A 14195-nucleotide genomic window follows, 5' to 3' on the forward strand; every position below is an offset into this window, starting at 1 on the left:
TATTCATCGCAAAGGATGGAGCTATTGAAGTAGCAAACTAGAATTTAGCCTTTTATTTTTATTGATTTACTAAACCAATTGAAAGTTTGAAACCTCCGTGAAATAGTGGAGGTGTACACAAGCTCTCTGGGCGTTGTGGTCGTAATACAAAAGAATACATGATCATTTCACAGATAATAAATTTGGCTATCCATTTTGAACACACAACAAACAGTTGTAAAGATTCATTTGTATACTTTGCTTGAAAACTTTGTACATAAGTTTACAACTCCTGCCTAGGAAGATGAAAAACTAAAACTAAAAATTCTAAGATCAAAATCTGATGTCTAGAACACTATATCATGGTTCTTCATTTCATAAACTCAATCGAGAAGTCACATAGAAAAAGTCATCCTCGTTGCAAGGTAATGTTAGGCTGCCCATTGGATGGTGAAATCCAAACACTTCTTCTGCTTTCCTTAACAAGTTCTGGAAAGAAGGATGATTCAGGTATTTTATGGGCACCATATATCGTTTCTTCTTTATTTCTCCAACATAAACTGCAAAATGTCCTTTTGGAACATCTGAATGATTTCTTGTAAGAGCAGACTGCAGTTTGTAAATTTGCTTGGCACCGGAAATCATAGGTAACAAACGAATCCCCATGACTTCTTGATATGTAAATATTGGTGGAATTTAGATTAATGAACTAGGACTTTTTTAGATTGAAAATCTTGGTGTTTAATCTGGATCTTTCCCTGAAGTTTGCACAGGAATAGGTTATATTTATATAGCTTCTAGCATACCTTGCCACCCAATATTTGACATGGCTTTGGTCATAAAGTTCGATAACAAAATGCAATATATTGAATACCCTGTAAATGCATCAGTGTGAAGTGATCAAGTTGCTAGGAGTCCAGTGAAGTTATTGCATTATGGCCTGCATCAATTCTAGTGCTGATGCCTCGGGAATAGATAGTCGTACAATGATTTCATAACAGTACTATGTGATAATTGAGGACACGAATATCAAAGTTACATCTGGAAATGGTGTCAAACAACATGTGACCTCCATAATTCACTATAAATAGGCTTCTGATACTTCTTAAGACTTTTTTGATGCACTTGCTTGGGGTATCCGATGAAAAGTAATTTATGCTCAAGAATTTACAAAAAGTTAGATTTTACAGTGCAACCATAAACACTTGCCTAGGATTTTGAGAATGATAAGTTTACACGTTTGAAAACGTTAAAATCAGATTTAACAGTAGATTTTTAATTAAGCTTCAATTCATAGAGGTGGCTATCAAAGCTCATAGATTACTTTGGACATGTTTTGCTCTTAATAAAATTTTGCTTCCATCTATTGTACTTTCTTTTCCTTTACGTTTATCTCTTTGATGTCTGCATACCTTAGAAATATACATGTTTGTGAAAGTCATTCTCAGGATTTGGCTTCGATGCAATTTGCTGCATGGTTTCATTGTCAAAATGACAGCTTTCAAGGTTTCCAATCCGCATGAATTTTTGTGCTAAATGCACACATGCATATGGTTTGGCAACATACAGCCGTTATTTCCACTTTTAGTAATAATAACTATTTGCATAATTGCATCAGTTAGTTCAAGACAGCCTCCAAGATGAATGCAAAAATAGTGGTCTCTGCCTACCCACGCGTGTAGAGGGATTGGTTGGACTAGTTGAGTAATGCGCACATCTCTATAGTTTGCACGCATGTGTAGTGAACTAAATCTGTTTAGTAGTTCCAAATATTGCAGGTCCATAGTCACCCTAACAAAGCATGACTAGATTTGTTTACATTATTTGTCAGAACACTCCGTTCGATTCCCAACTTGTAGCATTATCAGATGGAAGAAAATTTCTGGAACATTATATTTCAGGAATAGCACATAGTTTCGAGCTCAAACTGTGTACTTCTGCGTCGATTCAGTTACTATTTTTTATATTGTTTCTTATCTGTTTAATAGTTTATTATTTTATCTTTTCAATGCAAGTATTATTTTTTTCTCAGCTTGTGCTAACAGTTCATTGTACTTGCTGTAGCCGTTGGTGCTCATTTACGATGTGAGGTTTATATAAGTATAATTGCTATCACTCTCTGCAACTTTCAATCATAGAAGGACAACCAAATGAATTGTTGATCCTTAACTCTCTGCAACTTATAATCAAATCAGACATACAACATCTGACCTGAATCAGGCATAGCCCATCAAATAGAAATATTAAACTATACTTGATGAATTCTGTAACAATGTTACTGCAGCAAAGAGGCATGATTTATCATCAGAAAGTAAGATTAATTAGTAACATAGTTGTTAAATGCCAGGTACAATAATGTGTTGACTGCAATTCTGACCTTCCACAACGTTTTTAAGCATATCTAGGCCCAAGAGTTTTTGCCCATCCTGACATATCTGCCCTACCAATTTGAGTTTTGTCCTTTTCTACTTTTCGTCTGAAGAGTACATGTCCTATAGGTACAACTACATGTGAATTGTGATTTATGATATCATCATAGATTATCCTGTCACTATTTTATTGCAGGTTGGCATATGCTCCAGTATCCAATCATCAGTAGCAAGTTTGTCAGTACCGTCGCATTTTAGTTAACTGACGTGTAACTTGGAAGATATGTCATTAAATTCATGCATTTAATCTTGTATTTAGTGATAAACATTTGCATTGTGCTAGAAAAGTAATATACAGATTTGCTCTGGCTTGTATTAAGATACAGCATCAGATTTTGATGCTGAAATCTGCTTTAGAGATTGAGCTAGTTTAACTATTGGTATTCCCCTTATTTCTTCATTTACTGACAGATCAATCGAGATTTTCTACAGATTAAATAATCATCCTAACATAATTACTTCTAGTTGCCATGTGAAATGCACATATAAAATCCGCGATATAAAGATTCATATCAAACGACTATTAAATTGATCGGAAACTGATTCCTAGGTTGCATTTCTTAAGATTCCGGGATGATGATTTTGACAAAAAAAAATATCACCGGGTGCGTTTTTCCGACTAGGTTTATTCTAACTAAAAATTCTTAATGAACTGTGGTTATTTTCAACACTAGCTTTTAGTATTACTAGAACTTTTTATGCTGGTTCGAGCTCACAGTCCAAGATCTAGAGATCTATTTGTTTTTGTTGACAATATAATCAAGTAAGGAAAGTGTGGTTTCTTTAACAGTTTAAGCTTTTAAATGAGAAAGTGACACACTTCAACATGATATCAGAGGAGGCAGAAGTCGTGGGATCGAATTTCACTGTCACTCACTATCAATATAGGAATTTCCACGTGTTTGACCATCAAAAAAATAATCAGGAATGTTGAGTATGATTAAATAACAAAATGTATGCTCCCAGTGACAACTTAAACTTTTAATGAGATTGTCACACACTTCAACACAATTTTTATCTTATTCATTATCTTGACCCTGTGTAGCATGTGGCAAGAAGAACTTTTCATCTTCTAAGAAGTCTTTCATCAATCTATTCTCTCCCTCTGACTTCTAACAGTAGATTTTCCTGTTAAGCAGAGAAAAAAACTTGGTCTGTTCATCCCCAAGGTATGTTTGAGTTATTGACGTAACAACCTAGAATTTAGCCTTTTATTGTGATTGATTTATTAACCCAATTGAAACATCTGTGGATTAATGGAGGTGCACCCAAGCTCTCTGGGCACTGCAGTCGTAGTACAGAAGAATACATGATCATTTCACAGATAAAGAATTTGGTTATCCACTTTAAACAGACAACAAACAGTTGTATAGATTTCATTTGTATACTTTTCTTGAAAACTTTGTACATAAGTTTACAACTCTTGCCTAGCAAGATGAGAACCTAACACTGAAAATCCTAAGCTCAAAATCTGATGTCTAGAATGCTATTTCACGGTTCTTCATTTCATAAACTCAATCGAGAAGTCACAAAGAAAAAGTCATCCTCATTGCAAGGTATTGTTAGACCACCCATTGGATGATGAAATCCAAACTCTTCTTCTGCTTTCCTTAACAAGTTCTGAAAAGAAGGATGATTCAGGTATGTTATGGGCACCACATAACGTTTCTTCTCTATTTCTCCAACATAAACTGCAAAATGTCCTTTTGGAACATCTGAATGATTTCTTGTAAGAGCAGACTGCAGTTTGTAGATTTGCTTGGCACCAGAAATCATAAGTAACAAACGATAACCATGTCTTCTTGATATGTAGATATTGGTTGAATTTAGATTGAACTAGGAAATTTTTAGATTGAAAAATCTTGGTGTTTGTTCTGGATCTTGCCCTGAAGTTTGCACAGGAATAGCTTATATTTATATAGCTGCTGTGTCACATGGCTTTGGTCATAAAGTTCAATAAAATATGCAATATATTGAATACCCCGTAAATGCATCAGTGTGAAGTGATCAAGTTGCTAGGATTGCAATCAAGTTATTGATTATGGCCTGCATTAATTCTAGTGCTGATTCCTCGGGAATAGCTAGTCGTACAACGATTTTCATAACAGGACTATGTGATAATTAAGGATGCGAATATCAAAATTACCACGCAGAACCTCTGGAAATGGTGTCGAATAACATGTGACCTCCATACTTCACTATAAATAGGGTTCTGTTACTACTTCTTAAGACTTTTTTCATGTACAGGCTTAGGGGTTTCTGAAGAAAGATATATACGCTCAAGAATTTACAAAGAGTTATATTTGTAGTCCAACCTTGTACATAAGTTTACATGTTTGAAGACATAAAAATCAGATTTAACAGTAGACTTTTAGCTTCAATTCATAGAGGTGTCCATCAAAGCTCATAAATAATTACTTTGGACATGTTTTGTTCTTATTAAATGTTTCTTCCTACTATTGTATATTCTTTTCCTTTATGTTTAGTTCCTTGAAGTCTGCATACTTAGAGATACACATGTTTGCGAAGTCATTCTCGGGATATTGCTATGCTGCAATTTGCTGGATGGTTTCAATGTCAAATTGACTGCTTTCAAGGTTTCTGGTCTGCATAAATTTTTGTACTAACTGCACACATGCATGTGATTTGGCAACATAAAGCCGTTATTTCCACTTTTAGTAATAATAACTACTCCTACGTCCCATAATATGTGTCACCTTAGCCAAAAAAAATTGTTCCATAATAAGTGTCACCTTAGCCAAAAAAATTTATCTCATACTAAGTGTCACCTTAGGAAATCAAGACATAAATTGGCTAGTTTTTTTCAAATCTACCCTTAGACAAAAACTGAAAAGTTAAAGTAACATCTAAATGATAATTGGACAAGTCAGATGGTAACTTGATATTATTGGATTCTCAATGTCAAAAGGACTACTATTCATACATGCTCTAATCAAGAGGAAAAGGTAATTTATTTTTATTATGTAGGGGTACTTTAGTAAACTTCACATTGTATTATTGATTTCTTATTATGCGTGTTTTTGGTTAAGGCGACACTCATTATGGGACAGAAGGAGTATTTGCTTAATTTCATCAGCTAGTTCAAGACAGACTCCAAGATGGATGCAGTAAAGGTGGTCTCTGCCTGCCTAGTTGAGTAATGTGCACATCTCTATAGTTTGCACGCGTGTATAGACAGAGGATGTATCATATCGACACCTCGTTAATCTAAACCCCCTACTTTCGGCATAGAGCATAAATTTATATGTGTAAGTTCTCGAATATTGCAACAAATAGTAGATATGAACCCATAATTTTAAAGAGACAATGGATTCAATACTAAGATCTTAAATGTTGAATTCATGAAACTTATATCCTGAATCTGTCTCAGTGTGTAGAGGGTTAGTGGGGGGTGTTAATAATCTGTTAATAGTTCCGAAAAATGCAGGACCAAATCCACCCTAACAAAGCATGGACTAGATTTCTTTACATTTTGTGTCATAGCAATCTGTTCGATCCACAACTTGTAGCAGTATCAGATGGAAGAAAATTTCCGGAACATTTTATTTCAGGAATGGCACGTAGTTTTGAGCTCAAACTGTGTACTTCTACATAGATTCAGTTACAATTTCTTTTATTGTTTCTTATCTGCTTTATAGTTCATTATTTTCTGCTACAATATTTTTTCTCAGCTTGTGCTAACAGTTCGTTGTACTTGCAATAACACTTGCTGCTCATTTATGATGTGAGCTTTATATAAGCATAATTGCTATGTCACTCTCTGCAACTTTCTATGATAAAAGGTCAACCAAATGAATTGTTGACTAGTCCTTAACTCTCTGCAACTTTTAATCAAATCTGACAGCATCTGACGTGGATCCGGCATAGCACATCATGTAGAAATATAAACTATACTTGCGGATTCCATAACATTATTACTGCAGTAAAGAGGCGTGACTTATGATCAGAAAGTAAGATTAATTAGTAACATTAATTAGTAACATGGTTGTTAAATGCCAGGTTAAAGAGTTTGTTGATAGAGGTGTTACAGTATTGAATTAACGGTGTAATTGTACCTGAATAATACTTCATCATTCATAGGTTACGTGGCTAGAATTTCCCTCAGTATCTCCCTTTTGACCCTCAATGATTAAATCAAGACTGATTATCCTGTTGTCATAATCAATAATTAGGTGTTTATCATGACTCCATAACTGCACTTCCAATTCGGTTATGTAATTTTCTACCTCCTTCCTCGAGAGCACATTGCCTGGATCTACAATAACATGTGACCTTGTGGTCATCTTAGATTATCCGAGTACTATTTGGTGCAGGTTGCTATATGCATATTCAATATTATTCAATCATTTATCGCAAGATTTTCGTTCCAGGGCCTTCTCTCTTAACTGTTCACATGTGCATGTTATCTCACGTATCTAATCTTGTATTTAGTAAATAATGATTTGGTTACTATAAAAGTAGTAATAAACAGATTTTCTTCAGATGGTCCAGAGATTTGTGATCGCTTAATCAGTTAATCTGCTGTATATTATTTTTCCAACTTCATTTGCCGTATGTGGTTGAGCTAGTTTAGATAGTTTTATTCAGTTATTTTCTCTATCTTGTCACACCCCAACCTTGGGGGTGTGGCCGGCACCCAAAGACCCGGCACCCGAAGGGTCGAGCGAACCAACTGTGATATCTAAACTCTGTAACGTGAATCATAGGTCGACAAGGCCGCTGAATAACAATAGTAAGAAGTATATCATAACAACCTGCAAACAGAAAAGGCCCAACAACACATATATGCATAACAAGAGCCAACAAGGCCACAACCAAGAAAGACAACTAGTCGAAGGCAAATGAAGCCCGACACAATACCTGTACACTGATTGATAGTCTGTAAGCCTCTAAGAGCACTAATATGCATCAACTGGTCGGGACAGTGGCCCCAACGTACCCATAGCCATACTCTCTATGTATATATGCATGCATCATATTTAATGACTCGACCAAAGAACTCCTGTGAGAATGGAGTGCGAACATCCCTGCTGAACTTTGGTATCCTACTGAGAAAGGTACAACAATCCGTCTACCGTACCTGTGGGCATGATCACAGCGCACAAAATGCGTCAGTACGAAAGATGTACCGAGTATGTAAGGCAGTAAGCATAAACATAACATAAGCATAAGAGATACAGATAACTTGGGAAAAGATGTAGAGACAACCTGAAACTCTGAACGAGGCCATTGAGGGCGACCATAATCATGACATAAATGTAAATGCATGCCCGTAAAATCATTCCTCACTGTGGAGGCATATATCGTATCATATAACAATAATAAATCCCTTTGTGGGGTGAGCTCATCATCATAACATCATCTCTACCCAACTGATCAATGGCAATGCACAGCTACATGCCTACCCGGCCGCCTACAACACGGCTCGGTAAAGAAAGAAATATATCTAGGTGCACAGCTACATGCCTACCCGGCCGCCTACAACACGGCTCGGTAAAGAAAGAAACATGTCTAGGTGCACATATAAGTGCCTACCCGGCCGACTATAGCGCGGCTCGGTAATGAAAATAAATACATATATATATATATATATATATATATATATATATAAGTGCAATGCAAGACTGACCTCAGAAGAAATATCATGGAAAGAGTCGGAGTGACCTATCGTCGTTATCCTCCGACTATCATTATTGTCGCTACGTTTATCATTATTTGATCATTAGGCCAAAGAAGTAAAAGTACAAGGAAACATCTTGTTATGGATTATTCAGGAAGCCAAAGTTAGCCAAACTCTTATGAAATATGATCGACACAACTTTTATCGGAAAAAGTGTGCCAACGAGAGGTTCGTCACCTTGGAGCAATAGACAAGAAGATAAGGATTAACTCAATTAAAGGAAGTACAATCAACTCAACTTTGATGTGAAGAGTACCATAATTAATATCATTCTTCATTTGATAAACGAGAGAGATACGAAATGTGAAAGGTACTTCAATACAAGCTATTCATGAGAAAAGGGTAAGCTTAACCATTTTGGGACATAATCGACACAAGTTGAACGAAAAGTCTTTTAATCGATAGCCAAAAGGAGATGTGGACCATAATTTGGTACAAGTCATAGATGAGTATGTGTCAGCTCAATTATCATGGAATGTGATCGATCCAAGTTAACGGAAAAACTTTTCAATGAAAGGTCATTTGAAATCTAGTCATGCCACAAAGAGAATAGAAAGCCCTACATACCTCGTCGATGGAGTTATATACATTTCCCCGAGTCCTCGAACGTCTTACGAATGATGTCCTACATAATACAGATTATTCAAGATCAAAACCAAGGTCATAGCTTATAGAAATCTTCATTTAGACATTTAATCGAGCAACTCATGGGCATGAATTTATAGGCCTTTTTGTAGCGTAATTTCCTCGTAAAACGCTATCAAATTCTACTTTTCTACTCCTCCTCGTCAATACGATCCAATCCAATCCATATCAACACAGCTCCAAACAACATGTTAAAACCACATAAAACAGCCCAACTATCAAGCCAAGTCCATAAGAGTTCACAAGAATTGTCAAAGCTTATTCTATGGGGTTTTCACCAAATTTCTAGGTCTAATTACTTGTAGAAGTTCAAAGAGATCAAAAGGAAGTTAAAATATACCTTAGATAATCAAAATCACTCCAAACTCTAAGTTACTTCAAGGTGAAGTTCTTATCCGAGAAGCAAATTAGCGAAGAAATCACAATTCCATAATTGCCATGGTTTTCTCCATGTTGAAGTTTTTTGATTTGCTTTTAGGAGTGTTTGTGATTGATGGGAGAAGGTTTGAGAATATTGCTTAGGGTTTGCTAGTCCTTTTATGGTGAAGAAATGAAGGAAATTTCGTCCAAGGCTATGTATATATATAGGGGCAAGATAAAGCCACCGACTATGTTCACTGTTCACGCAAAGAATTTGCGTCCTTGGACGAAAACGCGAATATCTCTCTATTCTGATTTCGTATCGACGAACGGTAAAATGCTCTGGAACCTAAACTCGTGGACCTTCAATTTGGTAGGTGGATAACCCCGTAACTCCAAGTATATTGAGAGAAAAGCTCCGAGACATCTGACCCAAATTTCAGTGAAATTTACAAACTTAACTTGCGACGCCCTTTGTCGACTTTCGTATTACAACTCGTTTGACTTCCAAACTTAACGAGAGACCATTATACAATTCAAATACTTCATATCATTACTTGCTTAGCATGTGGAGCACTCCTAATCTCACCCAATAGTACAAGTTATCGTATTCCCAACTTGTCGACTTTTGACGAAACTCATGCTTCTTTGATCCATTCACCCTCCAAATCTTCCGCCACTTACTAATATTATTTATAGACTCTTGTAACCATTTTTATTAATAAACTCAATCCCTTTTATCCTCAACATAATTTCTTTTTTGAACTTACATCGAATAACTCATGATGCGACTTTAACGTACGAAAATCCGAGGTGTAACATATCTACTGACAGATTATTCTAGATCTTCCAAAGTTAAATAAACATCTTAACATGACTTCAAGTTGGCATGAATTTTTTTATGAGAAAAGCCAAAGAGACTCTGATTGACTGCTGAAAGAAATTATGCATAAAAACAATTTTAAAGAAAATCTGTCTTAATTATTTAAGGTAAATAATTAGTAATGTTTATTTTAATATACTTCCTCTGTCTCAATTTATGTGATACACTTTCTTTTTTAATTTGTCCCAAAAAGAATGATACATTTCCTTATTTGGCAACAATTTAACTTTATACTTAACTTTTTATGCTTAACGAAATGATCTATAACCACACAAATATCTTTGGTTTATTTTAGATCACAAGATTCAAAATTCTTTCTTTATTTCTTAAACTCCGTGTCCAACCAAACTATATCACTTAAATTGGGACGGAGGGAGTAATTAATGTAGTGAACATTCATACATCTCAATTAGAATCTGAGATATAACTTCACAATTGAGATGCCCTAAACGGCCAAAGAAGTAAGGACATTTTTCTAACTGGTCGTTAGTGATGATATTTTCTGAAATTTGCCCTAACATATGAATGCAAGATTGCCATCCTGTTATTTAGTGGAAAAACTTTATTCTTATTTGTTCTACTCTTGTTACAAGACTTTGCATCAAAACAACAAAGATAAGAAAAGAAGATAATGATAGGAGTCATAAGACTGTATTTATCATAAGACTGTATTTAAGTACAAAATCAAGACTAGATTGTGGATCTAGAGATTATTGTACTAATAAAAAAAAATAGTCTTGGATGCTGGACCTTTTACTATGCTGAATCAAGTAAGAATTATCAGAGGCGGATCTTGAATTTTAAGGTTCCGGGTGCCACAATATTTTGAGCTTCGATTTGACTTTTCTTTTTTTAGCTTCGGTTCGAGTTAATCATCAACCGATTAATAGACAACCCAATTACCACATTATGTTGGCTTCGGACTTGATTTATTTGGAGTTTTGATTCGGGTTACTCGTCTTTCGGTTTGCATAGCCAAACCGATTGTCACACTATTTTTGGGCTTTGACTTGATTTAATTTGAATCTCCATTCGGATTATTCATCTTCCAGTTTATATGGACAAACTGATTGTTACATTATCCTGGGTTTCAACTTGATTTATTTTGAGCTTTGGTTCAGATTACTCGACTTTCGATTTATATAGACAAACCGATTGCCACTGGATTACAAAAACTTTGTATGCACGTTTAAGCTTATAATTAATGCTCCATCTGGAAATCATCGGTAACAAACGAAATCCCATGATTTTAATTTCTTGATATGTAAGTCGTAATGTTTGGAGGGATCTTAGTTGATATAAAGATTGGTTATTGATCTGGAACTTGTTATGAATTTTGCACTGGAGAGTTTAAATTTATATAGCTGTTTTGCAAATGTATTGCCACCCCATGTCAGCTGTTGTTATGGGCAATGGGTCATGTTCTGGGCTACTTCACATGGGTATGGTAATATAGCTCAATCAAAAATGTACTATCCTTAGTTCCATGTGCATGCATCAGGGTGAAGTGGCAAACCCCGTTTTGGCCAAAAACAATATTTTGGTACTTATAAATACTGAACTTCAGTATCTGAAATATTGGTAAAATGTCAGAAAAAATTATCTAAAGAGCATTTCAAGTGATATTGGTGTCGGGTCAGCTAACGCGCACCTCGACTAATTCCACAATATATCTGCCACCTTCCAATTCGATCTAGGTTAATTTCAGGGGATACCTGTCACCTCCCCCAGCAATAGGTACCAAGTAACTTTCACTACTAAAAAATCTCTATTTTCCCACTGAAAAATGTGCAGCGGTTATTTTCCACTGAATGTCGGTGGAGAAAATCTAAATAGTAGTGTTTTCACATAGAAAATTCAGAAGTTTCTCAGCGTTTCAATGGGAACCTGTTTCCCACCACGCGTTTTCCCAATGAGCTGGTTCGGTGGGTTTGAGGCGGAAAAACCATGTTTTATAGCACAAATTTCCCACTGAATGTCGGTGGAAAAAACCTTTGTTTCTAGTAATGTTTGTACACCAAGGCTTAGACAGATAAAAAGAAATTGCCTGGTGTTTTTGTCTCCACTGAGATTTCAACCTGACACCTTATGATTCTCCTCACTTCATTGAGAAATAATAGCTTTCACTTACAATATAACTTTTTTTTTTTTTTCAGTTAAAATTTATGTTCAAGTATAACTTTGACAACTACCAAATACTTCTTTTCTGACTTCAATCTAAGTGCCTACTAAAGGGCTCCGTTATTACATCATGGCATGCATAAATTCTACTATTAATGCAGATGCCTCGGGAACAGATGATCGTACAATGAAAACTTTCATAACAGTACCATTTTTTTTTTTTTCATAACAGTACCGTGTGATGACTGATGAGAGGAGTAAGTTCACGCAAATATCTAAATTCGTCACCTTTGGAAATGGAGTAAAACACCATCTGACATCTATATTTTACTATAAATAGGCTTCTGTTACTTCAGAAAATATTTTGGCTGTACTGGCTTGGAGTTTTTCAAGAATGGTAATTGACAATTATATATGCTCAAGATTTTACAAAGAGTTAGCTTTCACTAAGCAAAAGTTTTAATTTTATCCACTTATAGAGTAAAAACTATATACACAATTATATAATATCATTTAAAAGTCAATTGCTGGCAAGCATTGGTTGAAGGAAAAAGTTATACTCTTCTTATATAATCTTGGACAATTATCTCTTATGAGCAGTAGCGGAGCCACATAGAGCCGAGGGGGTTAACCCCCTCGGCGGAAAAACAACACTATTTTTACAATATTAAAATTATTTTTATGTATATATAGTAGATGTTGAAGCCCCTTAGGCTTCTTCGTATGTTTACTTTATTATATTTTGAACCCCTCTTGTTACATCCCGTATTTTCGTGCGTTAAGTTGCATCATAGGTTAGTCACATAAGCTCAAAGGACGGATTATGTTTGAAGTTATAAGTGTTTATGTTATGTTCAACAAGTGATAAGTAAGTGCCAAGGTTGGAGGTTAAAAAACGAATCGGAAAAAAATAAAATAAGCTTTGCTAAGTTTGGGATGTTGAATAAGTTATACGGTATGGAGTTTTGGACATATCCAAGTATCCAAATAAAGAGATCGATGTATAAAAGTTTTAGGTCTCAAAATAATTTCCACATGGATGAACAAGATCTTGCTACGGTAAGGTGGTGAAATGATGCAGCATAAATGCCGACTTTGGAACAGCTATATAAAGGGGTTTAACCCCTCATTTTCAGCCAAGAAACCACCAAAAAAAAAAATTCCAAAAATTCTAAAGAGTTTTCCAAACTTCCCTCCATTAAATTTCAACGCGAGTTAAGTAAAAATCTCCGGATTCGGGTTCCGCCGGTGTATAGTTACGATTATAATATTGTGTTGCGGTGAATTTGTGGCTTGGGAGTAAGGCAAGTATTGGAGATATCACGGTATTAGCGGAAGTAAGATTATGAGATGACGAACGATCCTAAATAAATCGCGCGACAGGAAGCAAGTTGGAAAGTCGGAGAGTAAGCTCCAAGGGTATGTTAAGGCTCGTCCCTTTCTTTCAAAGGCATGATTCCTATGGTACGATTTCATAAATGTTTCCATAATTTTTTTATTTTTTTTTAAAGTTAGAAGTTTATGACTCCAAGGCATGATTCTTTTCCCGATAATCCATAAATGTTTTCCAAAATGTCGTATTTTCCAAACCAGAGATTTATGATTCTGTGAGCTCTTATGATAATAGCGATGAACATGTTTTTACGATGATAATGATGATGTCAAACATGAGAATATTTTCTGTGAGGGTTATGATGATGATGATCTTATGATTAAAAGTCTCAAGGTGTGAGATCAATGATTCTATGAGATTATTGAGCTTATTTCATGATTATGTCGATTTTATTCATTGTTGTTGATCTCACCTTATAATAATTGTTCCTTCAAGGTGAGATATAGCGATGATGATTGCTCCATAATATAAATCGGAGGTTACCGACCTTACGTCACTCCGATAGAGTCGTAGCTTTTATTTGACTCTCATGCATGTTCTATATATACATACATATGTATATATATATATATATATATATATATATATATATATATATATATATATATATATATATATATATATATATATATATATATATATATATATATATATATATATATATATATGTATCTATTTTTAATA

At 35.0% G+C, this 14195-nt stretch overlaps 2 protein-coding genes and 1 long non-coding RNA gene across 3 annotated transcripts; all 3 read right to left on the reverse strand.

The window, feature by feature from the left end:
* Nucleotides 1–280: 280 nt before the first annotated feature.
* LOC132050989 (auxin-responsive protein SAUR21-like) lies at nt 281–725 on the reverse strand. Its single transcript, XM_059442304.1, has one exon. The coding sequence runs from the start codon at nt 643–645 to the stop codon at nt 355–357; it is 291 nt and encodes a 96-aa protein (XP_059298287.1). The 5' UTR covers nt 646–725; the 3' UTR covers nt 281–354.
* A 3051-nt stretch (nt 726–3776) lies between these two features.
* On the reverse strand, nt 3777–11398 carry LOC132050991 (auxin-responsive protein SAUR22-like). The gene is made up of 2 exons (XM_059442305.1): nt 11211–11398; nt 3777–4173 (listed from the first exon to the last, which is right to left on the reverse strand). The coding sequence occupies exons 1-2, from the start codon at nt 11240–11242 to the stop codon at nt 3915–3917; spliced, it is 291 nt and encodes a 96-aa protein (XP_059298288.1). The 5' UTR covers nt 11243–11398; the 3' UTR covers nt 3777–3914.
* Nucleotides 7325–9286, reverse strand: LOC132050990 (uncharacterized). Its single transcript, XR_009413542.1, has 3 exons — nt 9095–9286; nt 8677–8734; nt 7325–7509 (listed from the first exon to the last, which is right to left on the reverse strand). It is a non-coding gene; the product is annotated as an uncharacterized LOC132050990 (long non-coding RNA).
* Nucleotides 11399–14195: the final 2797 nt, after the last annotated feature.

This window comes from Lycium ferocissimum, chromosome 3 (assembly GCF_029784015.1).
Source record: "Lycium ferocissimum isolate CSIRO_LF1 chromosome 3, AGI_CSIRO_Lferr_CH_V1, whole genome shotgun sequence".
NCBI classification, from domain to species: Eukaryota; Viridiplantae; Streptophyta; class Magnoliopsida; order Solanales; family Solanaceae; genus Lycium; species Lycium ferocissimum.